Below are 12,392 nucleotides of genomic sequence, written 5' to 3'. Positions count from 1 at the left end.
GAATCTGAGAAATTATTCAACCACTTGGTTTATGATGAGTCGTATTCCCAAGTTTAATTTTCTTCCATGTATCTTTTATGGTGACTCAAAGCGTAGAGAACAAGCGATCACTGTACTTGCTGATACGAATTACGCAAAACAAGTTTAGAGGAAAATCGTGAATAACCAGTTCCTACCGTCGGAGGGTCTCGTCGCAATCCATTTCATCTGCTTTATGTTTCCCACCCACTTCAAACTTACGCTTATTTCCTTTAAAGAAACGATCACATGTTAATTGCCCAAAAATAAGTACTGGTTAGCTTAAACATCATTCGTGTTGACAGTTGATGCCTCGACGAGTCAATTATGATAATATTATATCGTGTAGCCTACACAATACTACACCATATTAATATGCTTTTCCGATTTTCGTACAAACCCATGTTTTACAAACGAAAACTGAAAATGTAGTAATATATCATGTATCCTTGTGTACACCTTGTTTTCCGCCTTCATGTTTTTCGTGAGTATAAAATAGGATATGCATATTGTAAGCCCAAATATATTCTACCTATCATTATTCCTGCCGTTCGCCGACTTACCTACGATTTATGTGCAGGTAGTTTCAAGTCAGAAAACTGCGATTTTCTAACAAGACAACGTGCTGGAGTCGGGCTTCAAGAGGAACGGAGAAATCACATCGTAACACCATTTATTGTAATTGTGGGGCTAATATAACCTTCAAAATCATTTTATCTGGACATCTGAGTTCTTGCAGTGGGTGGTGTATTGGCTTCCCTCCCCTGGGGCCAGGAATGGAAACGGCTGTGACATAATTTTTCAGTGGTAACCATATCCCTACTTGGGTGCTATGTTGAGCGCACTTTTAGTGCCGTATTCATCTCGGATGGGGTGTTAACTTATGGACCTTTCGGCGCCTTTCGTCAGGAGTAGGATAATGCTGACGTCAGGTTTCTCTATGCCCTTCCCTACTCCCTGTAAATCTTACCGCAACCAAATTATCCACCGATCTCTAACGACGCAAATGACCGCGACAGTCGATCGCCTTCCTAATTTACTATATTACTCTTTCTCATTTTCCTCTCGGCGTCTATCTGCCTCTGCTTCCCTTCGACAGAAGGTAATTGCATCACTTCGCTCTGTCGACTGGCAATCATCATCAACACAGTGGCACAGTGTATCATTGGTGTTCACTAAAAATCTTAAATTCCACCAAGTGATGTCCAAGTCTGTTCATTGTATTAGAATTTGTCCTCAATAATTTTTTTGTTCTTCCATAGGTCCTCCAGATCCACCAGGAGGTCGACCATTTGTGCGACGCAGTGGTTTGGGTAATGGAGACTTAAATAATGCTGTTGTATCATGGTCGAGTGCTCCTTATGATGGTGGAAGAATTGTTACAAGCTTCTGCGTGGAAATGAAGAAGGGACAACTTCAGGGAGGTGGTTGTGAGGAGGAAGAATGGGAAGTGGTCGCTCAAAGGTGAATTTGAAAAACAGAATGAAAACAATGAAAAATCATTGGTAAAATGTTTTTAATTGGAACCAATTACAGTAGAATTTTATCTTGTATTTTGATTAAAAAATACCTCCTGATGTCCATGGTGAATGTATTTTGCAGTAATATGCTAAAACTTTTGCTGGCTTGTTTTATCTTATAAATGGTCAGTGATAATTACTTTCTCCCTAGTTATGCAAAGGAGGCAGTTCCAACATTTTATACTTTTGATTGACATGTTATATCTGTTATTTTGCATCAGGTTCAAAAATGCTCAAAGAACATTTGGAGATTATATTAGATGATGATGATGATTTCATTCAATAGAATTAATTGTATCATTAATGCATATTAATTAACTTATAGGTGTCACTCGCTTTCATTTGTTGTCACGGGATTGAACCCTGGAGAGGACTATTATTTCCGAGTGCGGGCAGCAAATGTACATGGCCTTAGCCAGCCATCATGCGTGTCACTTCCTTACAGACCACCTTCATTGGCAGGTGAGTTCATCTAAGTATTCGGTTGGAGAAATAACTTATTTTTAGCACTAGCTTTCCAGTGAAGCTTAATTATAGACAGTTAAATAACATGATTACATAGTTTATTAATCAGTATTGAGAAAATGCACCAATTTCAGCCCACTAAGCTGAGTGGGCTGAAATCTCATGGTCAATAACATGTTATATTTCCATTTAAGTGTTAACACACATTAGTGGAATTGTTAGTAGTGTTAACACACATGTGTAGTAGCTGTAGTGTTAGCACACATGTAATAGTTAACACATGCACACTCATACCTATAAGGATATATTCTAAGGGCAGTGGCCCACCAAATGTACATGATGGAAAAAAAGAAAAAGACTGATATTTGCTCCCTCAGGTATGATAAAGTCATGAGTACTCCCTCACTAAGTTTTGTGCCGCACATTGATAATTGTGAATCAAATTCGTCCCAAGACCTCAGCACTCTGGGGTCAACAAAACTTGAATGAAAGTTTATTTGAGCATGATTTACAAGATCACTGCACAGCACAAACCTAAGCCTGAGAATGGGTGTATCTGTTAGTTTTTGAGCCTCTCATACTTTTTTGTGTCCCCAAAAGATGATGGTCTTAGACATTCATAGTTATTTTATAATATCTACCTTTACCGCGAAACTCAAAATACCATTCCTAAGGGAGATAAAAAGAAAAATTCCACACATATCTTTAAGTTCTTATGTGCAATATAGTAAAAATATAAATTTACAGACTTTATACTGGGTTACTCATCCTGTAAACTTCCACTCAAACTATAATAACCCTCTCTGAAATTCAAGCATAGTGATAAAGTGATTTTTTAATATCAGCAATCCAGATATCTTGATCCAAGAATTAAGATCCTACAAGCATTTTAGAACCGGCCAATACTGCAGTTCAATCATGCACATATATCTCAGGTCAGAGCCAGTCATAAAAATACTTGTTCTTAAACTTGAGTAGTGAAATATGAAACTTGATTCCAAGGAAAAGGAGGTTTGTTCACCTGTTCAATGTTAAAAGTTTCATAGAGCTTAGTGCATTTTGGAGAAACCTTTAGTTTCACAGACCATCAAACTTTAATGGTATCAACTTTGGATGTGCATGGAGTAAAACCTTGATTGTTCAACTCCACTTAATGTAAAATGTTTCAACATTACAATATGTAGCTAAGAGCTGTCCCCAACCAAAAGCACATGACTTAGCATGAATTTTAGTGTAAATAAACCAAAAAAACATTTACAAAGAATTTCATAGACAATCTGGTACCTATCATGACTCACTGAAATATTGTTTATTTTAAAAGTTTCCCCAAGTTATTGCATCCCATTAAACACATATGTATTGTAAATTCCCCAGACTAATAAATTCTTTTTGCTAAGTTAATATTCATTGTAACATATTATCAAATATAATACAAATGAATACTGCATCTGGAACAAATTGAGTAGTTTCGGGCATGATGTGGTGGAATTTGAATATAATAAAGAATTTATAGTAGCAATTTTCCTCAAGATAAGTTAATTTTGCAACCAGGTTTCGATGTATTACATCATCTTCAGGTCCCTGAAGAGGATGTAATACATTGAAACCACATCGTACAATTGAATCAATCTACTGGAAAATTGCTACTATTTTTTCTTTACAACAGCATCCTGAATTGATGTAGCTAGTAGGAATTTCTGCATATGTTCTTAGTGCATAATGTCATCAGTGGACCAACTTAATTCTAGATTCCTCAAAAAGGGGAGAAGTGTGCACATGTATGTGGGTCGTGGTAGTCCAGGGAATAGATGGTTGGACTGCCGACCGGAGGGGTCCGGGTTCGATTCCTGCGCAAGGCACTCTGGGCACCTGCAGCTCCACTCAAGCTATGTGATTTTTCGGGTACTAGGTCTTTCTGGGAAACCATAAACAGCACAGGGAAAGGAACTGGCCCCCCTACCCTGATGTGCCAATTTCACACGCCGTCAGGCTTAGTACTGGGTGAACTCTACCATCACCTACCAAACCGACCTTTGGGTTTATATAGTTTATATATATTATATATATATATATATATTTATTTATTTATTTATATTTATTTATTTATATATATATGTATAAAAGTGGGTTGCGGTAGTCCAGTGGGTAGAGCATTGGACTGCTGACCGGAGGGTCCTGGGTTCGATTCCCGGGCAAGGCACTCTGGGCACCTGCAGCTCCACCCAAGCTCAAGTGATTTTTTGGGTACCAGGTCTTCCTGGGAAACCATAACCAGCATATACATATATATATATATATATACACACATATACATATATGTATATATATATATATACACATATACATATATGTATATATATATATACACATACATATATGAATGTATATACATATAAGTATGCTTATACATATATGTGTGGTGAAATTTATATTTAAAGCTTTGTGCCCAAAAAATGACTGAAAATATTTCATTGGATTTTTTTAAACAAAATATCTGATTATGTTCATCTCTTAGCATTCTCAACAAATGGAATCCTCTTCATGAGAGGGTCTTCATGATGTCTTAGTAAATTAATGATAGCTTTTCCATTGCTTGCTTAGCATCAGGTTAATAAAGAATTTATTGTTTATTTTTCTTATCACCTTTTGGGAATTTTTCTACTCTTCTTTGAAAACATACATGTTGTTTACCTTGGTTAATTGATTCCAGAAGATGGAACAGAGCCAGAAAAATCAGTGAGGGAGAAGGTTTCGAAGGCCTGGGAAAATGGAGTTGGAAATGAAGGATTAGCAAATGGCACTTGGGAAGGTAGTAACTTGAAACATCCTGATTCCGATAATACCAAAAGAAGAAATCTCTATGTAGAGGAGGATGAAGAGGATAATGCAGACTTTAGTCCACCATTTGCACCACGAATAGTTTCTCTTGAACCAGGAACTGAATTTCGAGAGAGGTTTGAGGTTAGTGCATGTCTTTTTTTATTCTCTACATTTTGATTTTTTTAAATATCAATTTAATATGTATGTTCAAGTAAAATTTACAAATCTCACCAGATGTCCAGCTGCCATCAAGAGTGTTAGCAATAAATGATTAGGATATTAACACAAATTCCTTGCTGGTAGTAAAACTATATAATATTGATATGCATTTACTTTCATTTATATTACCACCAGTCCTGCTATTTTATAATGAACCAAGTAATATCAAAAGTTTTATTTTATGCAAGTAGTATTTTCAATAAACAACTATTTCTAATGAAAAATAACATCATAATATTCCATTAAAAATTCTGTTAGCTCATAAGTTTTAATTAGAACCTTAAATTTTCTGAATTTTTCTCATAAAATGCAATTGTTTTCAAGCATTTTTAGTTTATTAGATTTAAAAAAACGATATCTCAAAATAAATGCCTTAAAAATTTAACTTTTTTGCTGGGCTCAAATAGTTGGTCTATATTATTTTGCACCAAGGATATGGTCTTTAATATAGTCCCCCAGAAACAATTTTTTGCATTAATTTTCAATTTTTGGCTTATTTGATCAAAACCTGCCCCAATTTCATCTCCCTGCACTAATCCTCCCACTATATTTTTCTTTGCCATCAGTCAGTCGCTCAGTACCTAAATGAATTAGTTGATTATCTGAACGTTATGAAACTATGTAAATTGATCCAGTATTTCATTTGTTGATTTTTTTATATCCAAAAGCATTTAATTTAATCATTCCAAGGTGAATTTGAGATCCCATCTTTATTCAGGGCAACCTAAATTGAACAAAACATTTCTTCTTAGTTTTAGTTTATTTATTTATTAATTATTTCATATCTTTATTTTACATTGGTAAATATAAGGTATGTCATATAAAAAACAAGCAATGTATCCATACATTTTGAGAAATGGTTATAATAAAAAAATAAATGGCTACAGCTTGTCATGCCTTGATGAAATATTCTCATTTGGGTCATAAAAACAACTCGTGATTGAGAAAAATGTTTACCTAGATTTAAAAATCTGATATTTAATGCTATCTCAATGCTAACTGGTAAATGCTCATAAATTTTAATGCCAGCATACGGTCCTTGTGGAAACAATGAAGTGGAATGCTGTATTACATGCACCTTCTTTCTTTGTATTGTGGCATAACAATGGATACTCTCATATTTTTAAATAGAGATGTTTTCTTGAACATGCATACAGCATGATATATGCACAAACATCTTACAGGTAAGATTTCAAAATTTATAAAATGAGGTCTACATTGTCTTTTTGGAATTTTGGCCATATATCTCAGAACCCTTTTTTGCAAGATGAATACTTTGTCAGCCCCCATAGAAGATCCCCAAAAGATAATCTATAATACACTCAAGACTCAAAATTACCAAACGAGGCTATTTTTAAAACTGTTTGATCTACACAACCTTTGATAGGTTTCTTGTGGCATAGGAATTTATGGAACGTTTACTGAATAAGGGCTTAAATATGCTCATTCAAGTTTGAGATTTCATTGATTATTACTCCTAAAAAGTTTTATAGGCATGCTATCAGTTTTAATGATGTTAAAATAATTTACCATCCATAACCCCATTCTTTGTTCAGTTTAAAAATATAAGTCTGGCAATGAACTCTAGCTTATCTTGAGTTCTGTGGTGAAACTCAGCATTAGGTTTTACATGTTCAGCCTTAGGGCAATGCAGGAGTCTGTAGCTTTTTAGTAGTGTCAAATAATGATGTGTCAGCCTAAAGGAGAAAGAAATGTGGTTGCTTTAAAAATATTATATAGGTACGTAATGCACATGCCACTTCTCTGACTGTCATTGTGCAGGAGTTGAAATGTTCAGGTGAGTCATGTATGGTAAGCTCCTTAAGTCAGATTCACGCAATAATTCCAAGTGACCTAAATATATCATTTTTATAAATTTAGATACCTTAAAAACTAATCAGATCTTATTCAAACTCTCAAGGTAATGGAAGAGCTGGGAAAAGGTCGCTATGGTGTAGTTCATCGGGTCCAAGAATTAGCAACAGGACAAGCTCTTGCTGCAAAGTTCATCCGCTGTGTGAAATCAAAAGATAGGGAAAAAGTTCGGGAAGAGGTGGAAATTATGAACTGCCTTCGACATCCAAAGTTACTTCAATTGGCTGCTGCATTTGAAAGCCCACGAGAAGTTGTCATGGTGATGGAATAGTAAGTAGCACAAAAAATGCATTTATAATGAGATTTAACATATTTTTATCATTCCCATAGAGGTTTTAAAGAGATATAGATAGATAGATAAGATTTATTCACCATGGAACAATGCATAATTGTATGGGCTTCATTAGAGTTTCAATCAAATTTACAGGTGCTTTAGATTTACATATATACAAATTCATACACATATGGATGGATTTAAATTACATAATAATGGGTATTAAAGATTTTAAAAACAGATTTCCCTGCATTGGCTCTTTCTATGTATTCTTGGGCACCCTAAAAAACATTATTTACAAAGAATTCTTTGAACATTTTTTTTTAATTTATTTTCTTGAGGAAGTATTTGTTTTAGCTCTTTAGAAAGTCGATTAAAGAGCAGTTTTCCTGAAACTTTTGGGGTTTTTTGTAGTACTGGTACTTGGCAATGGCCATGATAAAGATTATCCTTACCCCTGGTATCATACTTGTGAGCATCCCTATTTCTGATCAGAAAAGGGGTTTTGGTGCAGGTATACAGAATCACATTATGAATATATATACAGGGAATAGTTATGATTTTGTCACATTTTAAAAACTCCCTGCAGGATTTTCTTGCATTTAGTTTAAATATAACCCTTAATGTACGCTTTTGAAGGGTGAGTATTCTATTGACGTTTCCATGTGCTGAACTCCCCCAGCAGACAATGCCATATCAAGCTATGGACTCAAATATACCGTGGTGTAATGGGATTAGTGCTTCTGCATAACAATAGTTAGCAAAATTTTTGACAAGTTTTTTAACAAATTTTAAGTTAGCGAGATTTATATCTATGAATAAGGGATATTTAGGATGCTCTTGAGTTAATTTGAAATCAAACTTGCAGGAATTTAAGTGCCTGGCCTAGCTTTTCATTTGAAATGCATTTGTAAATAGCACAGCCTTGAAAGCATGCCTACTTAGTCATGAGAGTTTTACTCATTTTACCTCTTTATCCCACAGCATTTCTGGAGGGGAGCTTTTTGAAAGAGTAGTAGCAGATGACTTTACTTTGACAGAAAGAGACTGTATCCTGTTCATGAGACAGATCTGTGAGGGTGTAGAATATATGCACTCTCAGAATATTGTACATCTTGATCTTAAGGTAAGAAATATCTTCCAAAAATTTCAAAAGGTGGCATTATCTACTTTTTGAGATCAAGAATATATGTATTTTTTTATCTTTTAAATCATCTTACAGCCTGAAAATATTATGTGCCGTACGAGAACATCACACCAAATAAAGTTAATAGACTTTGGATTGGCAAAAAAATTGAATCCAGATGAGCCAGTGAGAGTATTGTTTGGGACCCCAGAGTTTATACCACCTGAAATCATTAATTATGAGCCTATTGGAGTATCATCAGATATGTGGTCTGTGGGTGTAGTTTGTTATGTTCTGTAAGTAATTGCCATTCTATGTCAAGTAAAATTGATGATATATCATATTAGATTGTTTTGGTTATAAAATTTACAAATTAAGCAAGAATTTGACAGTGTTCGAATCATTTCTCTTGGCCAGGAATCCTGATCAAAGCAAATGTTTTTTACACTGTTTTAATTTTTAGCATTTCAGTGCACAAAAAAAGATGACCCCATGAAAGTAACTGTTGCGGCATCTCTTGCAGTTCTTTGAAGTTGCAAATTATGTTAATCAGTTAATACTTTTAAAGTGACATACTATTGATTGCCCTTAAAATATTTAACCTAGCATACTAATTTGTACAGTAACAACCCGCATTAGTCACATTAAATATGACTTACCCTTCTTTCTATTTAATTTAGGTAATCAATAATTAAAAAATTCCCTATTTCCACAAGTTCCTTTCCTAAGTCCCTCCAACAGTTAAATTTCTTGAGAAATTTGCAATATTCATTATTTCATATCTTCTTAATTAGAGTGTACATTTCCTTATGTTTATTTTTAGGCTCTCTGGTTTATCTCCCTTCATGGGAGATAATGATGCTGAAACTTTTGCAAACATCACAAGGGCTGATTTTGATTTTGAAGATGAGGCTTTTGAGGCCATATCTGAGGATGCAAAAGATTTTATTAGCTCATTATTAATAAAAAGAAAGGAGTGAGTAGCTTCATGATACTCTACTAAACATACTTATATTATAGTTTGATTGATTTGAATTGGTTTTAATCTGTATTAATTTATCTTCATGAGTATGACTAGTGACATGAAATCTTTAATTTTAGGAAGAGGTTAACTGCCTCACAATGTTTGACACATTCTTGGCTATCTTCACCTGAGAGGTCAATCAAATACGTTACATTGAGCACTGACAAATTGAAGAAATTTATAATTCGGAGGAAGTGGCAGGTAAGACTTTTGTTTGTGCTTACAATACAGTTTGCAATTTACCCTTTAATATTTAAATAATTTTACTGAAGTAATTACTGTATTTCCTATACTAATATTGACTGTTGTGATAAATTTAACTTGTTTTTTCTTAATCATATAAGTATATAGCTGACATTGGAAAGATTAGGATAGTTAGTAATAAACATTAAAACATAATTATTGAATAAGCTTCACTTAAAATAACACTTTAAAAAATTCTGAAGTGAATTAGTTGCATTTTGTTTTAGCATGAATTGTTTTGCATGTATGTTGTTTGCAACCCTATGCATGTATGTTTGCAGAAAACAGGCAATGCCATACGTGCTTTGGGACGGATGGCAACTTTGTCGGCCAGAAGAAATTCCACAATGGTCTCTTCACCTGGCCCACAAGCAACCTCTACCCTGTCCTCATCATCTGGAGGGGGAGGGACGCGCCTGAATACCAATGAACCACATCCTTTGCCAAGCCTAAGTGAGAATCCTCCATCAACAAATAGCACAGAAAGTGCTCCTAGTTTCACTTATCCAGGGGGTTTTAGCCAGGAGACAAGTGGCACTGGTGTGAATTGGGATGCTAGCAATCGTTCCATAACCACTAAAGGTCCACCAGTTGGAAGGTCACGTTTGTGTAGCGAGAGAAGCGATAGTGGTATTAGTGACTGCTCAGTCTCTGCTGGCTGTGCATCATCCATGCCTGGCCAGCAGCTGACTGAATGTTCAGTAATTTCAGAGGCTGAGGAGGAAGAGCCTGTGAGGAGCACATCAGAAGTAATCAAGGGAGATGCAAGTGTTTCAAATTCTCCTAAAATCTCTAGTTTATGTTCCAAAGACAAGAGCCCTAAATTGTCCTCGCCTCCCACTTCCTCCCCCATAACTCTCAAAACTCGTCCAGTATCGACCGTCTGTTGCTCTTCTTCAGCACCTCAGTCAGCAGTGGCAGTGGCAGCAGCAGCAGCAGCAGGTGGAGGAAGGAAGACAGATGGCCTCCGACAGCAGAGCTCTGTTGACTCCGGGGTTCATATGGATGTGGCAGTGGGGCGAAGTTCTCGCCTAGGGACTTCTAAGAAGGGGGTGTCGACCACAGCATCTTCTGACAAAAACAAACTATCCTCTAGGGAATCACCAAAGAAAAATGGGTCTTCAAAATTGGTGGCCTTAAACAGTACTAGACGAAAGGTGGATTCCCCTCCCAAGCAACAACTCTCTGCCACTGTACATAATAGCATTTCAAAAAACCCAAAGTCTGTACAACCCATATGGAAATAATTGTGGTCTCAGGCCTATAAAGACTTATATATCTATTTATTCAAAAATATGTTTAATATGTCAAAAACCAAATTCTGTAAAAAAGTGACAAATGAAATAGAACTATTATTTCTTAAAAAATATTGATATTCATCTTAGTTTCATTTTCCAACACCCGCAAGTAATCAATATGCAAGCTTAAAACAATTAAATGTGATGAAAATTAAAGAAAACTCAACAAGTGGATGTGTTGAACACCATCAATAGCATTATGTCCTAGCATTTCAAATATTATGAGTAATATAAGCACAACTTATAGACTCAATCATACCTGCTACTTTGTAGAGCTGCCATGTTGAGACCCAAACAGATATGGCAACATTCTGAAAAATACCACAGCAATGTTTAGAAATATTCAGTAATTTCATAAGATTTCCTAATTCCTAATACTTTAAAAAATCTAGCATAAAAGCAACAGTACTGAGAAAAATCCTAGCACTGGGTATGACTCTTTTGCTCATGACTGAGATAAATAAGTGTAAAAGTACTCTAACAATCAGTATACTTTTACAAGATATAATAAATGGTCACATTTAAAAGTTGAACAATAATCATGATAATTGTGCAGCTTTGGATATATGCGGCTACCAAATTCTTTCCCAGACAATGCTGTTATTTATATTTCATATTGGGAAGGTAAACATGCATCAAAGTACTTCAGTTTTTTATCATGGCAATGATGAGTGCTTAGGTAGGTGCCTATTTATTAATACAGGGTCCGTACAATAAGTAGAAAGACTGGCTCCAAAAATCAAAATTTATTGCAGTTATCAATACAACTACTTAATAATTTTCAAAACACATTCCACCTGCATCGATACACTTAGTTTGGCGCGTCTACCACTCGTCAAAAGCCCGCTGGAAGTCGGTTTCCAGAGAGCCTTTGTCATTGCCGCTTGAACCCTCTCAATGGAGTCGCACCCATATCCTTGGAGCTCCTTATGAGCCATACTTTGAGGAAACAATGTTGTTGAGAAAATCTTCATCTTCTTGCACGCAGTCCAAAATATCTTGTGAAATTGCCACCCGCGACAGTTTTTGTTCCTCACTCAAGGCTTTTGGCACCAGCTTCGCACACACTTTCCTCATCGCAAGATCCTCTGATACAATGGTGTGGATAGTTCTGACTGAAAGACCGGTCTCCTCACTGATAAGAGCGATGATTAGATGCCTGTCAGAGTCCAAAACTTTTTTCACTGTGGCCACCTGAGCATCACTTCCAGCGGTCATGGGGTGTCTGGCGTGGTGCTCGTCTTCAACGAGCTCCCGGCCTTCCTTAAATATTTTGTGCCACTCAAAAACTCTTGTGCAGCTTCAGGCATCATCCCCATAAGCCTGTTTAATGAGTTTAATGGTTTCTGACATGGATTTCCCGAGTTTAACGCAAAACTTCACAACATAGCATTGCTCGACAGTGCGCTCCATGATGGCACAACGACACCACAAACAATCACACATCACAAAAATCCACCTCTTGTCTCAACACATGCTCGGAGGCGACTGAACTAAAGTGTGCCTGAGT

General features: G+C 35.8%; 1 protein-coding gene across 1 annotated transcript in view; it reads left to right on the top strand.

The window, feature by feature from the left end:
* Positions 1–10,959, top strand: part of LOC139690900 (titin homolog) — a 370,135-nt gene extending 359,176 nt beyond the window's left edge. The window contains exons 40-48 of the mRNA XM_071588519.1: positions 1,281–1,482; positions 1,864–2,000; positions 4,714–4,964; positions 6,964–7,187; positions 8,176–8,317; positions 8,414–8,613; positions 9,141–9,293; positions 9,419–9,542; positions 10,485–10,959. Of these exons, the coding sequence (XP_071444620.1) occupies positions 1,281–1,482; positions 1,864–2,000; positions 4,714–4,964; positions 6,964–7,187; positions 8,176–8,317; positions 8,414–8,613; positions 9,141–9,293; positions 9,419–9,542; positions 10,485–10,619 (1,568 nt within the window). The 3' untranslated portion in view covers positions 10,620–10,959. The remainder of the gene's footprint in view (positions 1–1,280; positions 1,483–1,863; positions 2,001–4,713; positions 4,965–6,963; positions 7,188–8,175; positions 8,318–8,413; positions 8,614–9,140; positions 9,294–9,418; positions 9,543–10,484) is intronic.
* The last annotated feature ends 1,433 nt before the right edge of the window (positions 10,960–12,392 follow it).

This window comes from Hetaerina americana, unplaced genomic scaffold (assembly GCF_022747635.1).
Source record: "Hetaerina americana unplaced genomic scaffold, ioHetAmer1.1.p SCAF_3, whole genome shotgun sequence".
Classification (NCBI taxonomy): domain Eukaryota; kingdom Metazoa; phylum Arthropoda; class Insecta; order Odonata; family Calopterygidae; genus Hetaerina; species Hetaerina americana.
The sequence above is the reverse complement of the archived record's forward strand: the minus strand, read 5'-3'. Positions and strand labels throughout refer to the sequence as shown.